This window comes from Limulus polyphemus, unplaced genomic scaffold (genome assembly GCF_000517525.1).
Source record: "Limulus polyphemus unplaced genomic scaffold, Limulus_polyphemus-2.1.2 Scaffold1841, whole genome shotgun sequence".
Lineage (NCBI taxonomy): Eukaryota > Metazoa > Arthropoda > Merostomata > Xiphosura > Limulidae > Limulus > Limulus polyphemus.
In genome coordinates, this window is record NW_013667451.1 from 11,860 (window position 1) to 29,845 (window position 17,986).

Consider the following 17,986-nt stretch of genomic DNA (forward strand, 5'->3'; position numbering starts at 1 on the left):
AAACAAACAAACCACTGGATATAGCCACGAATTTGTTTTCGTTGCTGAGATAAATCAAAGATCCTATATCGTTAAGACAGCCCACTCCCTTCCCTTACAGGCCTAATTAAATTTTAAACACGACATCTAGTGGCTGGTTTGATAGCAGTTACCAAGTCACATATTCAACTTCATACTTTGTAACATGTTCGAGAGTTTATACTTTGTAATTGGGAATGTTTTGTTTTTGTTGTCCTTTTTTGATATGTGATCATATCGACTGGTGAAATAATGTAATATTTGTGCCCTTGTTCACACTTTAGTATGTGTTATTTCAAACAGGAGGCTACTTTGGCCCAATGGTTCGTATGCCAGACTATGGATAAGATTTTCCGTGGTTAGCACCCGTTACTGCCATAAAAAATCGCGCTTCGTTGTTTGTAGTTAAGCACAAAGCAACACAAATAGCTATCTGTGCTCTGCCCACCACGGGTATCGAACCCCGGTTTCTAGCGACGTAAATCCGCGGACATTCCACTGTGCCACTAGGGAGCCGCGCTTTGCACTTTGGAGTGACAGTAAAATCCTATTATTCAATTAGAGTAACCGAAAAGTTGGCGGTGGGTGGTATTGGATACTTGCATTCCCTATAGCCCATCACTCCAAAATTAGGAACGACTCGTGCAGCTAACCCCAGTGTAGTTTTGGGCGAAATTCAACAAGCAACAGGTGGCCAAATTTGATGTTAAATGTTTAAGAAGTTTTTAGTTGTAATATAAATCCTTGTGATGTCACAACAATTGAACATGATACAGTGAGAAGTTTTATATTCGAAGCACTTGAAACTGTTAGCAGTAAACTAGAAGAAACGCTTCAAGTATTATTCTATATTTAATCAAATATGTTTATTGACTTTTATATTAGCATGTTTTTCAAACATAAGATACCCCATTAAAACTTGTGGACACCAAAAAGTGGCCCAATGATGAAATTGTTAATATAGGCTTAACTGGAAAGTGAAATATTTATTATGGTACAAAGATGGTAACTACCGTGTATAAGTACACTTTACGAATACTTTAACTTCAAAATCTTACGATTTCGTTTCTTACATGGAAACCTTTCAGACTTAAAACAATTAGATGTTTTTAGGGCATAATGATATCCGACATACATGCACAGAATGGGTAGGGTGATGATAATATTTGAAAAACTTTTTCTGCTCTACATTTCGTTAGTTGTTTGTTTTGTACTTTCCTCACAAGTAGGAAGCACCAGTAATGTTAAGACACTGTTTGAATGTACAACAGGGAAGACTTCTGTGAACGTTAGATTTCCTGTGTTCGTTGTTAGCGCACATTTTACCATTTTAAAATTGAATTTTCATTCTTTTGTCCTTTACAGGTACACTGCATGATATCTAACAAACAAGTTTAAAATATCTTCAAAACCAAAACTTCAGAAACGTTGTGCATAGGATAAATCAAACCGGGACAACAAAGGAAAACCAAACACGGGTGAATAAATAAACCAAATCTTTATTCACAATATTTGTCTTAGTCACCAAACTGGTCAGCTTCTTCGAATGGTTTTCTCTGTGGACAACAGGTTTACTCCTAACTAATTGGAGTAGAGTCCATGATTTAAATTGGGGAATTTTTTTTGGCAATCAGTAATTAATTAAATACATAAATCCAAACTTGGAATGATATTACACATTATTTTTTAACTTTTGGCGATATAACTAGTGAGGTATTGTATGTGTATGCTCTCTATCAAACCTGCCGCTTGGAGCGCTCTGGTTAGCCTTTCTCATTGTACCTCAAGAGCTGAGTTGACCGTCTTGACAGTATAAGTTAAATTTCCATAACTCATTGAACTCAATGTATATATTGATTATATTGCAAGCATATGGAGAACAGATGGCGTTAAATTATATCTGTTTATGCCTGTAATCGAAACAAGTAACAAGGCTCCTCTCCAAAAATTCTCTGCTATTTACATTAACCAATTAGATATCCCAAAGAGGACGACATCTACAGGAAAACTTTACAACGTAAATATAATGTATAATGTTATATATATATGAAAGCATAGAGATTATAATGATGCAAATCTGCCAAGTTGAACAGGGAGGCGTAGCTTACTAGTGGGGTCCGGGGATATATCCCTCGGATTTTCTTTTTTTTTTAAGTTTAGAAGTCTAAAACGCTTTCTGAAAGGCTCGTTATCTGTATCGGTCGTATCAGTATCAGATTGTGACTGCTAGTCCCTGTCCGCCATGTTTGCAACTCCGTTAGAACAATTTGGCGCTGTTACCAATCGGCTCCCCTCAGAAATTTTCATTTTAAGCGTTGGTAACCGTAGCCTGCTCTGGCGGCAGGGATACGAAGGGGCAGCACTCATGATACTACTGCGGACTGTGTATATCGATTGTAAATCATAGCGATATCGAAAAGCTAGTGCGTTGTTTGAATGGATTTTAGTAAAAAAAAAATTGTTTTTGAAAAATGATTTCCGGGAGATTTTTAAAAACTTCCGAGAGATTGGTCCAAATTTCTAGAGACTCGGCAGGTCTGGTGATGATGTTTTTATATCGTTGTAATGTACTAAAAATGTGAATCATTTAAGCTGAGATATTATGTGCTCATTTTGTTCGTCTAACTTCGTTGAATATAATATTTACACTGGCACTTCATTTTTACTGAGTTATTTCTTGGTTCACTAACTAACACATATGCAATTGTCAACAATTTCCAAGTCTTTAATGGTTTTATGTATATAAGATACAATTTGATAATTTTTTACCATCGAACAATAAATTAGTCGCAATCTTATAACATTGCTCACACACCTAAATTAATTTAAGTTACTGTATAATAAATTAGTCGCAATGTTATAACATTACTCACACACCTAAATTAATTTAAGTTACTGTATAATAAATTAGTCGCAATGTTATAACATTACTCACACATCTAAATTAATTTAAGTTACCGTATAATAAATTAGTCGCAATGTTATAACATTACTCACACACCTAAATTAATTTAAGTTACCGTATAATAAATTAGTCGCAAATGTTATAACATTACTCACACACCTAACTTAATTTAAGTTACTGTATAATAAATTAGTCGCAATGTTATAACATTACTCACACACCTAAATTAATTTAAGTTACTGTATAATAAATTAGTCGCAATGTTATAACATTACTCACACACCTAAATTAATTTAAGTTACTGTATAATAAATCAGTCGCAATGTTATAACATTACTCACACACCTAAATTAATTTAAGTTATCGTATAATAAACTGAAAAGTACTCAAAACCTCATAAATCTCCAGTGGCTTGACGCTAAGCCTGAAGGCTTATAACGTTAAAAAATCTGGTTTTGATACCTGCGATGGGCACAGCACAGATAGCCCATCGTGTAGCTTTTATATGCTTAACCACAAACAAACCCATCCCAAGTCTACAACTAAGGAAACAGTAGGTTTTGATTCATTATCTAAGTTGAGAATGGCAAGATATTATAATAATAATTCAGATGAATTACATTACTTTCTTTAGCAAACAATACATTACTTTCTTTAGCATATAACGAAAAACTAAACAATAATGGTTTAAATATATGAAGCAACATATTTGTACCAGATGCGTATATATATATACATATTGAAATTTATGAATATTTCTCTCAAATAAAATTGATTATACATTTCTATTAAGATAAATTAGCTCGCTATCTATGATCCTTCCTAGTGTGATGCAGGAATACCGTGTTCCCCCTACTATCTACAGTGATATATATATATATTAATTAATCATTATTTAGTTATCGCTCTATTGTGGCTGAAACAAGTGGTCCAAGGTGTCTGATATTATTTTGTTCTAACCAACTCAGCTCTTTGCTTTGTTCTTTTGTACATGGATTACAACTTCTTAGAACTATAATATACTTTGTTGGCCGAACCATGACTTCAACTAAAACTGATAGGTGGCCAATGTTATCAGAGAATAGAGGTCATGAGGTGATGCTGTCTGCAATAGCAACAACAAACAACGAGTTGTGAGAATAATGAAATGGTTATATTTTAGAGAACATACTACGTGTTTCGGCAGAACATTGATCTGTGTATGACCTACAGCTAAGCCTTTAGGGCTTATATACAAGTGCAAAGACAAAAAACGCTAGAGTTTAATGTTAAGGAATGTTATCACCTAGCGACAGGATTATAGCTAATAACAAGGTGAAGGCTAGTCAAACCTGAAAGGCTGTAAACGAAAGCTATGTGAATAAACATAGTGTATGCCCCCCCCCCCAGAATCAAACAACTTCATTATGCTTATAAATCGTTGTTTGTCACTTTACTATTATATTAACATAATATGCTTCCATACACAAGTAAAACAACCTGATGTTTGAAACCCAGGCGCTTTCTTTGTATTCGTTTTACTCCCAGTTTTTGTAGAAAGAGGACCTTTCGATCTCAGCATTTTTAGTTTTGAGGTAACTTCCGTACTGTCCGTATTCGCCCGTGGATACTTCAGATTTCAGTGTTTTTGTGTTGCAATAAATAAAGATGTTATTCATTTTACTTAAAGCGTCCAAGATACTATCATCGCACTAACTCCGAACACTCAGTTGAATATTCCCATCTGGAAAGTTTACTCAAAATCACTGGGCCGAATGTAGCGTTATTCACGGGTATTTCTATCAGAGAAACTTGTCGAGAAATCAGTTTGATCTGAAAATATCACACTAGCAGTAAGAAACTTATAGTTAACTTTCTCATCACGGATTCACTCAAAGTTTTAAAACATTTTACAAAAACTTTAGAAAATATAATACTCATACTATCTAATATGGTTTATCAAAATATCTTATTATTTTATTTTGTGTAACTGAGGTTTTTTGCGAAGGAAGTTTTTAATGGATGCTGAGTTATCATCTGCATAATTACCATTTTTTTATATTAAGCATTCGAAATTTGGCAGTTAAACGCCGTTTTTAAAGGCGTTCTTTTTTCATAAGTATTGGACAAGCCAAATTTTTTAAAAGAAAAGATAAGAGTAATTTATATCGATACTGATACTACAGATGATTTGAGAAAGAGTCAATTTGAAACGTGTGAGTATGATGAGAGGGCTTTTAACGAGTTAGGTTATCGTCATGAGGTACACAAAGTGAGTTAGGCCTCTGTTCTAGCATTCAGACATAGACTATCAACTTTTAAATTTAAGTTCTATAGCAAGAATGAAATGAAAGTAAGGCTCTTTGACATTGTTTAGAGATTATCAACCTGTTTTAATTCTTAGGGAAAGTATGCATTCAGTAAGTTGTTCTGGTGTGTTGTAGAATGTATAACTTATAAGTACATGCTACAGTTTTTAGAATTTTTGATTTTAATCAATTCATCGTTATTTAAGTTTATAATTTACTAATAGTAATAATGTTTCCCTACCAGGATTTATTCAAATTACGTAAGTCTTAAATTAATCAATTTCTATACATCTTAGTTATCTCAACATAAATCAATCTTAAACTTGAAAGTTCGCTTATATATATATATATATATATGTGTGTGTGTATATGTCATATCAATCAATTCTCGGTGCACATTATGTCTGATATAATTACAACTATGAGACTGTGTACAGGTAAAACATAAAGCATGGGGTAAAGAAATATAATTACTAACTAAATTAATCGATTTTATATAGGGTTTTGATTTAAAATATTGTGGGTTTTTCGGTACAGATTCATTTAATTAATTTTATATGTTTTATTCGCATGCAAACGAATATGTTACACCATAGTATATTAAAAACAGGAATTACATAAATTCGGAAAATCTTTTTCAAATAACTCACCAAAAGGTTTTGTAATATCGCAGAGAAACTCGCATGTACATTATATACATGTATGATTTATTCGTTGCCTAAATTACCCTAAGGCTCTGACTCTTCACAATAAATATAGGCAATGTTATAACTAAATAGCATGTTCACCCCCCCCCCCAAAAAAGAAAGAAAACAAAAACTAGTAGACATTTATTACACCTGACCGTCAGTAACTGATCAATGCTTACATAAATTGTGAGTTAATTATATGTTTTCATTTGAAGCACAACAGCTTTGTAGTAGTAACAGGCTTAAACACTAATACCTGTGGTTCGATTCCTTGCTGTTGACAGAGTATAGATACTCCATTTTGTTGTTTTGCGCTAAAAACCAAATGTAACAAAATGCTATTTTTGCCATATTATCTCAGAAAAGTAATCTCATAAAGGGTGCAGTTTCTGTGTTGTTAGAAAATATGAACATATAATGAATTGATTAAGTTATGTCCGTATAACTTTTGACAGTTGAAAAGTTAAAATGATAATAATTATTACACAAAAAGTTACTTATTATGAGATATTTTAGTTTCCGATTTAGCAAATTTAATTCACTTGTTTTCTGCGAGAGTCAATCCCCTTTTCTGATAAGTTCTGCGTATGTAATTTCTGACCAATCAAGCGCCAGATAAACCAAGTACGCCATTAAATAGAAGCGACTACTTGTAGTAGCCGTAGCAGTGGAACGGCCTGGGGCTATCTATATGTATGATCAGTAATAGTGAGATGGCGTGTTCGGTTAGAAAAAAAACCCACTAAATTATTAGATTGAGTGAAGAAATGGTTATAGTACCATCAAGTTGGGCAAGGTATACGTCTAGGTTTGTCTAGAGGACGTGAAAGTGTTTATGGTTTAGTTGTTTTGTATTGTATTAATCTGTAATACAGTTAGCTAGGCCTGTGTTGTTGTTGCAGTAAGCCTTACCAACTTTTAAATCGTTGTTTCTTCTGTTTCAAAACTTATGTATTTGATGAATGTAACCCTTAATCATCATGGGTTGTAGAGACAGTAAACTTGAAAAAGAAGTAGAGTTTGACAACAATTTTTGTGGAAATACAATAAAGCCAGTCTTTGAAGTAAATTATTCGAAAGAAAAAAGTATCAAGACGTCTACAAATAAAAAACGTCAACAAAGTGGCGGAGTTCGCCGGCAAGGAACTGGGCCCGAAAGCCCGCGGGGTGGTAGAACCGGTAGGAAAAAACGTAGGACAGGAAGAACTAACCACGTTAAGCGATCCCACTCAAAAACTGTGTATGACCCTCGGATCACAGCAAGATATAACATCAAAGCTGTTATAGGAAAAGGTACTTTTAGTCGCGTAGTTCGTGTTGAACACAGAATTACAAAACAACCTTATGCGATCAAAATGATTGAAGCCCCAGGAGGAAGAGAGGTTTTCGAAGCAGAGTTATCAGTATTAAGAAGGGTTAACCATCCAAATGTTATTCGACTAATAGAAGTGTTTGAAAGCAATGAAAAAATATACATGGTAATGGAATTAGCAACAGGTGGTAATCTCCTAGACAGGATTGAAGCTCATGGGTATTTCATGGAATCTGAAGCAGCTCAAGTGCTGCAAATGATGTTGAATGGGGTGAGCTATCTTCACAGTCTAGGTATTACACATCGAGACTTGAAACCTGACAACCTTCTGTATTATCACCCAGGTAATGATTCACGTATAATGATAACAGATTTTGGATTTGCAAGTACTCGCAAACCAAACGGAGACATGTACATGCATACAGTTTGTGGTACACCACAGTACATTGCCCCAGAAATAGTAGCTCGTCGACCCTATACGTGTGCCGTGGACATGTGGGCAGTTGGGGTCATATCATTTATTCTTCTTTCCGGGACCTTTCCTTTTGATGCCACACAAGATTCTATGATTTTAAAACTGGTACTGAAAGGAGCCTACACCATGTCGTCAGAGGTTTGTGTATTTAGAAATTATAAGCAGAAATGACCATAATAAAAGTGTTTGTATGTTATAGTAACTAAATACTGTCGTAGCAAGCTGGTATAACCATTATGTTACATGAAAGTTATTTCTTTTGGAAATTAGTTAAGAAATTGTAATTGATATTTACACCGATTTTTAAAAATAGCTGATAGATTGTTCTTTAAATGGACTCGAAGCAAGAGAAAACATATAGGTATAATTTCATCATTAAGGGACTTGGAACGTTAGATAAAATCTGCTCGTGGCTGTGGTAAGCATGTCTTGTTGTTCGAGTTGATGGCTTTGGAAATGGGAACTGGTTTGTTAATGAGAAAAAAAAAAGACAAATCATATCATGTAGACCATTTTGTTCTACTTTCAAGTCTTTCCTTATACATTGAGCCTTCAGAAAAGAAAAAAATTAAACATGCCCCTTATTTTTTTTCAGGAAATCATCAGTTCCTCTCATAAGTTCATGTAAAGCCTCCATAGTGCCAACAGCATCTTATTCATAAGACATTAACACTGTTAGAAAAATAGAACTGGATTCTAGCCTGTCATTTCCGATTTATAAGGTTGTATTCTTCTTCAGAGCATAGCTCAAAGAAATCGGTGACCTTTATCCTATCAATCTCTATGATATTTTTGTGTCCTTCAGGAAGAGAGGACTGTGATGATACGAGTAAACAAATAAATAAATTAAAATCATGCAGCCAACAGTTTGAAAATATACACCATGATATTGCTGGTGTACGAAAGAAAATACAAAAATTATGTGGCAAAATATTAGATTATGCAATCCCTTCCATGAAATAAGAACAGCTTAAAACAATAACAGCAAAGAGGATGAAAGACGTAATTAATGCAATTACACCGTCAATTTAACACGTATCTAATGAAGTAACAACAACAAACTTTACTACGTTCTAAAAATGTTCTGTCAGACCATTAATCAGTCTGTCTGGCTGGCTGGTAGAAACAAAGCCATGACTAATTTATAAATCTGGTGACATTGATCCAAGACTTGACTTTAATACATTAAAAACTCAGTTTTTAATTATACAGTCATTGTACAGTTAACTACTAATTACATGGTCATATGTAAAGTATGCGTGAAAGCTACAGCCATGTAATCCTATTAAACTATGGGCCTTAAATATTACCTTTCTTGTCTGAAAGGAAAATGATTTAGGAGAAATTATCCTATCATCCCAGGAATTGTTCTCCAAGTCTTTTCCCTTCTTAGATAATGAGACCAAAAATGTCATAAGTTCAAACTTGTGATTTGTATACAGAGAAAAACGTGTTTCTTGAACTTATCGGTCTATCTGTAAATACATCATGAAATTATGTTAGCTATACTATTAGCAGCATGGTTGTGATTTGTGTACCACTGTGTCGTGACTTATTTTATTTAGATGTGCTACTGAGAGGGTTCTCATAAAAGTTTACTTTAATGGCACAAGAAAGATGACGGTTAACAGAAAGGTAGTGGGAGTATTTAACAGATATAAAGTTCACAGTCACCATTACAGCTATCAGAATAACAAACAAAATCTATGTAGTCAATCTAATAAATATTGAAAATAATTAAACTTATAATGCATCATGAGGCAGATAACTGCAGAACTTACAACTCGTAACATAACATAAATTTCTTTCGAGTTTACTTGCTGATTATATGTATTATTTTATTACAAGTTACAGCTTTTACAGTAAGGAAGAATTTTTAAAACAGGTATGACATTTCAATCATTGGTGCAACAATTATCAAAAACAAAATAACTTGTGATCTTGAGAATGATCGCACCAGTGATTGAAATGTCATACCTGTTTTAAAAATTCTTCCTTACTGTAAAAGCTGTAACTTGTAATAAAATATGTTTGTTGAAAAGGTAGACTACTGTAGCTTAAACTAACGTAATATTCAAGTTTGAATTTCTGTTACAACACTCTTGGATATTGGACCCTAAAAAGTAGTTAAACCTGAATTGTGTTATCTTCTCTCAGATGCGAGTTGTTTGGATTAATAGGTAAACTGCTCAGATGGTTTAAGGAGGACAGATGTTTTCAGGTGATGGTTGGGTGTGCGTGCAAAGACAGCCTTGACAAACCAAATATTCTCTTTTATAGAAGGTTGAAAATTAGATGTTTGATAAAAATTCTAAAAGAATATTACAAGCTATTTAAGCTGAGTGAAGATAAAAGTGGGGAAATTTATTGATTTTAAAAGTTCAGAGTTAAACAGATTAATTAATTATATTGGTAGGGAAGTTGAAAATAAGCTGAGTTTATTTTTAGTATGAATAATAGAAGTATTTTCAATTAAACAGTTTGATTGCTGAAGATTTATTTGGTTATTCTTGAATTTTCGTTGAATAATCATTAGGAAGATTTTGAGGTTTTACAATGGGATTGGCCAACTTCTTTATACGCATGGGCCAGTTTCTTACTTAAGAGTTTAGTCTGGGTACAGTATATTCACAATAGTTGGTTAATTTAAATTTCATATCCTACTGTCTATTACAAACCCTTGGTTAAGTATACAGTTTTGAATAAATAGCAGAGTTAACGTTTGAAGAAAGATCTCGGAACCATCACAGAACTGGTTTGCTTGGTCATGGTTTCAGTTTGTCCAAAAAAAAAAACGCAACGTGGCAGGGGTTTAGTTTGAAGGAAGAAAGAACGAAGTTCTTTCTTTCCAACTGGGGTGCTCGGGAACGTTTGTTCCCCTTCAACCCCACGCGTGTGCTGTTATACTTCGTGAGTGTGTAATTGTTGTGACGTGCTGAGGCGATGTTAGTTCGAGAGGTGGGGTCGGGAAACCGTGCGGAGAGGCTAGTCACAGCTTCAGTTTGTCCAAAATAAAATAAAACTTAAAAGGGAGGTGAATAAAATACCTTAGCAGGCTGGATATAGACTGCCAGTTTGCTGATGGTGTTTCACTCAATCCAGACCTCAAAGTTGGCTGGGACACAACAAATAACCACACCTCTCATTCTTTCATTAGCATGGTAACTGGAAAGATTCTAAATCACAGATGGCTTGAATGTAGTGGCAAACATAGTGTGTTTTAAATAGTTTTATTATACATTCTTCTAAATCTGAGTGAATAGATAAAGAATGCAGTGTTAGAAAATGTAATAAGCCGAATACTAATATCTAATGACTACTAAAGTAATTATAATAACACTAAGTTTGATGACAAGTATAATTAAAACCTTCCTTTACTAATGTGGTATCTAAGAATGGGGATATTGAGATCTTCGCTTTAACTTATTTGGTTGCCAAGCTGGCTAGGGCCTCAACATCTGGCTTCTGCAGTTGTTGCTCATTGAATTTAGTAATAAAAAAAAAAAATTGTTGATGTTTTTCCACATTCTTCTTAATTTATTCATGATTAACATAAATGTTAAGCCTATTGGTTTCTAATACTTAGCAAGCTTTCAGCATTTAACCGAATGTTCATCGGGTCAGTCCATTTGACTGAACTCGTATTGGAGAAGGAAAGTTGACTATAATTCAAAATGTATTATGTGTATCTATACAAAATGTGACAAGCTTTTAGTAAAATGTATGTCTATTGTACACATAACAATCAGATGTATTACATAAGTATTGTACTCAAAATGTCTGTGAATTGAGAATGTCAATATGGCTCAAGCAATGAATAAACATACTTTTATATGTACTAAGTACAATTTGCATATTGCACTTGTACAACCCCTAGAACGTCCAATATGTGTATCTACAGTGTTTTCAGGATAACTATATATTTTATCTGGTCAATGTAGATTTTGTTAATTCAGACACTCGTGGCCTAGATACTCAAGTTTTCACCTAAATAAAGTATCTTTTAATTTTTGTAAAATATTTATAAGTGAGAACGTAGACTTTTTATCAATCCCTGTGATAATATTCGGTGACATTTTTTCTTAGGACAAAATACGTTAGATTTTAACCTGTCTTTATATTTCCTATCAAACAAGATAATTGTTTCTTCCTCAGAATCATTCTAGAAACCATATATCTATTCTTAGGTAAAAATCAAAACAGTACACAGTGCTGCAAGTGAAGCCTAACTACAGAATTAAGTCTTCTGGCTTCTAATCAACGTGACTGTAGTTTTGCTACTGTCCACAGTGTTACTTTGATGGCTTCATTGGCTTATCCACCACGATGTCAAGATTCTTTTCTTCAGTCATGTTATAGAGTGGGTTTCCATCTATCTGTCATTAAAGGTCATTTACTAGATATTTGTCAAGTTGAATAATTGGGTCAAGCCATTCTGGAATACCTCAACATCTTTAATACACCAGGAAATATCTCAGAGTTTCATGTCGTCATCAAACTTTCCACATTTACTAATTATGTTACTATCAGTATTGTTAAAATGAAAAAGCAATGGCCTGAGGGGCACTGACCTCTGAGGCACTCTTTGTGAAACAAGGGCCTAGTTTGACTGGACTCCAGTAACTCCTTTTCATCCATAGAAGGGTCTTTTTCGTTACTGTAGCAATGCTTTGACTACAACAAATCAGGCACGAGGCACTTTAAATGGTGTGTGAGACATATGGGATATATAAACAGGTGGAAATGATGTCTAGCATGTATAAATTCACGAGTGGAGATGATAAAGGGTTAATAACAACCTTTTTCTTTTTCCCATCTGAGAATCCTATAATCCAATTAACTAGTCTTTCTCCAACCCTTACCAATGTAGCATCTATTAGCTGTTCAAAAGTTGTATGAAAATCTAAATAAACCACCCTTTCTATCACCATTAAAACAAATAAAAATCTTGAATAAAAGAAGTGTTAATAGGGGACCTGATTGAGGTGTTTTAAGGAATTGATATTGTCTGTGCATCATGTTGTTTCATAGTTAATGGTGAGATAGTAGGACAAGGAGACACAAATATAATTTTTGAGAGTTGTGTCCAGCTAAAACATTTTTACTTTTATAACAGGATGGTTGACCTATGGAATGGGTTGCCCTCAGATGTGGTGGATGCAGTAAGTTTAAGAAAACTTAAGAGAAGGCTTAATAAATATTTGAATAATAAAGGCTGGCTTTGAGTTTTTTTTTCTACATGTTTAGTTTAGTGGACTGGACAGCCTCGATGGACCAAAGTGCTCATTGTTGACCTTAATTGTTATGTTGTGTGAAAGAATCGCTTTGGAAAGATGCTATTTTAGATCACGTTTTAAGTTTTCACTTTTCTTTTGGATTGAAGAAGACATGTGAAAACATAAAAATTAGTATCAAAATATTGTTCCATTATTGTGGATTTAAACCTTATTTTAGCTTGCTTTAGAAGTCTAGAACCGGACTAATACATGTTGTTGGAGTTAATAACTGGTGGAATAGTTTAATGAATGAAACCTCATTACATAAAAATTTACAATATTTCTTCATCACAATATTTTGTAAGATGTTAGCTAGAGTTCCATGTAAGTATATAAGAAGGTTTATAGGTCATCTGTATGTTCATCGTTTACAATGTTGAGTGTAACCTTATGCTTAAGATGCATAAGCTTAGGGTATAATAATTACTATAATCAAAAGTATTCTTTAAACATTAAATCTAGTATTATTAGTCCTAGCTGGTATCTACATGCAGTTCTAACTACAACTTAAATGACTGATGATAAGTTTTGAATGTCTATGTAACTGAATTTCTAGCACTAGTTATCTACTAACATGTGAATGCAATTTTTAAAATTTAAATTGTGAACTTCATCTATTCTTATTGTGATGGCAAAACATGATCTGTAGTTCACTATTGTGATATGTCACAATAAGAGTGATGGTGATTTTTAACGGGTCTTTCATTAGTAGCCATTTATGTAAGAAGAATGTAATAACATTTTAATATTTTCTAATTTTACAAGTGCTTGAACTTAAAATGGGTTTCGGTGTAGTTGAAAGTGTATACGTGTTGTTTAATGACAGTAGAAAAATTAAGATGCAAAGTGAATACAATTGAAGTTCATAAAATAAAAGAAGATAGGAAATATATTAACATCAAACGTAAATAAATGTGTGTTAGCAGCAAACATAATTTGATAGTACTTTATTGAATATAGAAGGTCATAATTATATTGATCTTCTGGGATATTGTGACTCCTCGTATGTTTGCAATCCTCTGGGGTATTGTAACTTCTCATATGCTTTCAGTCTTATTCCTTCTGTTTACTATAATATACACACAGTACATCCAGACTGGAGTTTATCAGGAGTTCAGTAATTTAAGTAATAAAGTTACTGTTAGTTATATACAGGTAATTCCCTTAAAACAAGATAATGAATAGCTGCTTTATCCTGATGATGGACGTACTGTCATGTTTAGCTGAATTAATTATCCTGATGATGGACGTACTGTCATGTTTAGCTAAATTAATTATCATGATGATGGGAATACTGTCACGTTTAGCTAAATTAATTATCCTGATGATGGGAGTACTGTCATGTTTAGCTGAATTAATTATCCTGATGATGGACGTACTGTCATGTTTAGCTAAATTAATTATCATGATGATGGGAGTACTGTCACGTTTAGCTAAATTAATTATCCTGATGATGGGAGTACTGTCACGTTTAGCTGAATTAATTGTTATTTATAAATAATAGCTCTATATCAATGGCCCACAAGGCCCTAACTTATTTGTACCATAATGTTTCATATCACTGACTGTGATACACATATAAGCAAGTAGTTTCAGTGTTTTAATTATGTGTATGTATAGATGTTGAATTCACATTTCTTGTTAATATATATGTAGCTAGTGTGATTGCATTATAAGGAACAAAAACTTTGAGAAGATGTTAAAGTTATATTTGAATCTAAAGCAACTATCAGTGAGAGCTGCATGTTGGTGTATTCTGGCAAGAAAGTACATATAATGCTATAACTTAGCAGAATTTTAGATTTAATGCATAACACCCAAGCCCAACAATTATGCTTCACAACTTGTATTTCGCTGTTATGAGAGTTTCTGGAGTTTTGTCTCTTGTCATCTCAATGGTTAGTTGTGCACGTACTCTGTACCAACTGGTAACTCCAGATGCCAAGAATCTATAATGGTTCCTTGACTCTTTTGGTATGTGTGTGTTTGAAAATTTATGACATACACTCTAGCATTCTTGTCGATTTCTATGGCACATTCAGTCTGCACCACTGAAAATACTCTCCCAGTTTTGTGCTTATTTGTTCCACAGTAATTTGGGGTCATTGAACTAAAGGGGAATAATTGTTATCTATATTGTTTTGTTTTTTTGTCAGACTTAAGTTTTGTATTGTTGTTAAAAGAATCTTCTGGAATAAAATGCAAGGCTGTAGTATAGGCACAAACCAAAGGTTTTTCATTAGAAGTATTTATTAAGAATTTTTATGACATCGTGGTAATGCTGAATTACACACGCCTATTGTCATGACTGGAAGATAACTATAGAATTTACAAGTAGTTTTAGGAGACTAACATTTAATTCAATGCTTTGATTATAGAAAAAATGACTAGTTATTAAAGAAAATGTTTGAGGGTTATTAATTTTTATTTCAAATGTGTAGTATAAACTTTTATCATCCATGCCCCTCCTTTAATAAGTATAATTTCTTGTGTGTGTGTGTGTGTGCCCCTCTTTTTTTTAAATGAGTTAAAGAGTGAGTTAAGTGATGAGATGTAATACACGGATACACATTAAAATGCTATATGTTTTACAATAACTACTTATTATTTTTATTAATGAGTATATATTAAAATGCTTAATTTTGTATTATTGTGCTATTGACTCTACCCTAATCGCTCGAGCCTTCAGAACTTCATTTGTGACCCCCCCCCCCTCACACTTTGGGAAACTATGCTAATGTTAAAGTAACAAACTCTGACTCGGTTATAAAGATAATAAATTTAACCAATCAAGAAAACTGAATATTTAGTTCGGAAAGTTTCTTTTAGGTAGCAGTAGCTATTTAAAATTGTTTTACCTTCTTTCCACCAATGAATATTCTAAGCATGCTGGATTTGTCCCTGTTATTATTTCATGGCAAAAGTATGATATTTGTAGGATGCAAGTTGGTGCTGTCCAGAGTTCAGACTGACCTGTGTACTATCAATATTTTAGTCTCCTGTTGGTTCCTAAGTTTGGGGTCAGATAGATTCTATACACTTACACCAGAATGTTGTGAAAACTTTACTGCTATCACATGGTTTAAGAGTTAAAAGAATGTTAGGACTAAACTTTGTTTAGCTTAAGTGCTTGTCATGCTTATTTTAAGAGCTTTTAATAACATTTTAATTTGCTACCTTTACTTGAAAAAAAAGCTTGAAGCTATTTTGTAATTTCTTTATTTTAAATATATACATAAATGAACTTTAAATGCACTACATAATTTCATGAAAAATACATATTGTAATTATTGTAAATTAAGTAATTAAATAATTAAACTCTTTATTGACCATTAAGTAACATAAATGAACCAATTGTTTATTTTCAGGGCTTTCAGGAAAAAAAAATATTGAACAATTCGAAAGCGCTCGAGATTTGGGTCTCTTTCGAAAACTTTACAACTTTTGTATGTGATCCTGTGTGTGAACTTCTTAATCGGACAAAAAATGAATAGTTATTACTAAACATGGTTTGTTGAATTGTCAAGCCTTAATTTGGTAACTTTCTTTTCCCAATTCCAATATGTCAAGTTCTATGTTGATAAGACCGTTATCTCATTTTTGTGCAAAAAAGAATATAAATTGAATTGAGGAAAGCTAAGAAAGACATGTGCACTTGACATCTGAATACGAGTGTTTAGTATAATCTCATCAGCGAATACCTGTGAGGTCCTGAAATTGTAATGATGATAAAAAATATATATCATAAAACATAAAGAGAACGTCAGCCAGTGAGGAGCGGAATTCTCAGAACTCGGAAACAGGCTAGTTAATCGAACGTGACAGTTCAAAGAATAGACTGGGGTGTGCTTCACAATCTATTTAGCTATATTTCACAGTTTGAACGATAAGAAAAGAAATTAATTATACTGAGATTTTTTTTTTCGCTGACACTGTGATAAGTGTGTGATGGACTGCGGACGGGAAGGTCCGAGCAACTACATATCGCTAAACACGATCAGTACGTTTTTGTTTACAAAAATACAATATAAATTACACATACTTCACACTTGATATTGGTATTACATTTTGTTTTAACTTGAAAGGCATTTTAAGCAACAACTGAGCTGAACGGCTAAATGTGATACATCATGGCTCAAGCAAATACATCCTTAATTTGGAACGGCCGAACAGAAAAATGGAAACCAGTAAGCAGCCCCCAGCGTTAATAGGCTATTCTCAAACGGGAAGAAGGATTGACTGTCACCGATATAACGGTTCTAAAACTGAACGTACTGATCGTGTTTAGCGAAAAATGGAAACCAGTAAGCAGCCCCCAGCGTTAATAGTCTACTCTTAAACGGGAAGAAGGATTGACTGTCACCGATATAACGGTTCTAAAACTGAACTTCCCTCAACCAACGTAATAACACTTAAAATAACCACCACATAAAGGGAGAACTGAGTTGACTGTGTATGCTTCCCTCAACAAACTCAGCCATTAAGTTTTTATCTATTTAAAAAATACTAATACTTTGAACAATCGATTTTTTTTCCTCTGGCGTACAATAATGTATTCAGAGCATATTTAACTTTATTTACGTACAGCGTACGTCAGTGAATCTCTGGTTACAAATTATACATGTACAACCTTTATCTCCAGCAGTTTTACTTACCTATGTCCAAAAATAATAATTAAAGTAATAACTTCCGAACAGTATTTTGTCCAGTCATACTCAGTTCCTCCCTCGTGCGTTGGATATTTTAATTGTTATTACGTTGGTTGGGGGAAGTTTGACCAGTCATACTCAGTTCTCCCTTTATGGGATGGTTATTTTAAGTGTTATTACGTTGGTTGGGGAAGTTTGTCCAATCATACTCAGTTCTCCCTTTGAGTGGTGGTTATTTTAAGTGTTATTACGTTGGTTGGGGAAGTTTGTCCAATCATACTCAGTTCTCCCTTTGAGTGGTGGTTATTTTAAGTGTTATTACGTTGGTTGGGGAAGTTTGTCCAATCATACTCAGTTCTCCCTTTGAGTGGTGG

The 17,986-nt window shown here is 33.5% G+C and overlaps 1 protein-coding gene across 1 annotated transcript in view; it reads left to right on the forward strand.

The window, feature by feature from the left end:
• Positions 1 to 6,550: 6,550 nt before the first annotated feature.
• The window catches only part of LOC106465117 (serine/threonine-protein kinase H1 homolog), a 34,881-nt gene continuing 23,445 nt past the window's right edge, over positions 6,551 to 17,986 (forward strand). The window contains exon 1 of the mRNA XM_013925315.2: positions 6,551 to 7,825. Coding sequence (XP_013780769.1) covers positions 6,881 to 7,825 — 945 coding nt within the window. The 5' untranslated portion in view covers positions 6,551 to 6,880. The remainder of the gene's footprint in view (positions 7,826 to 17,986) is intronic.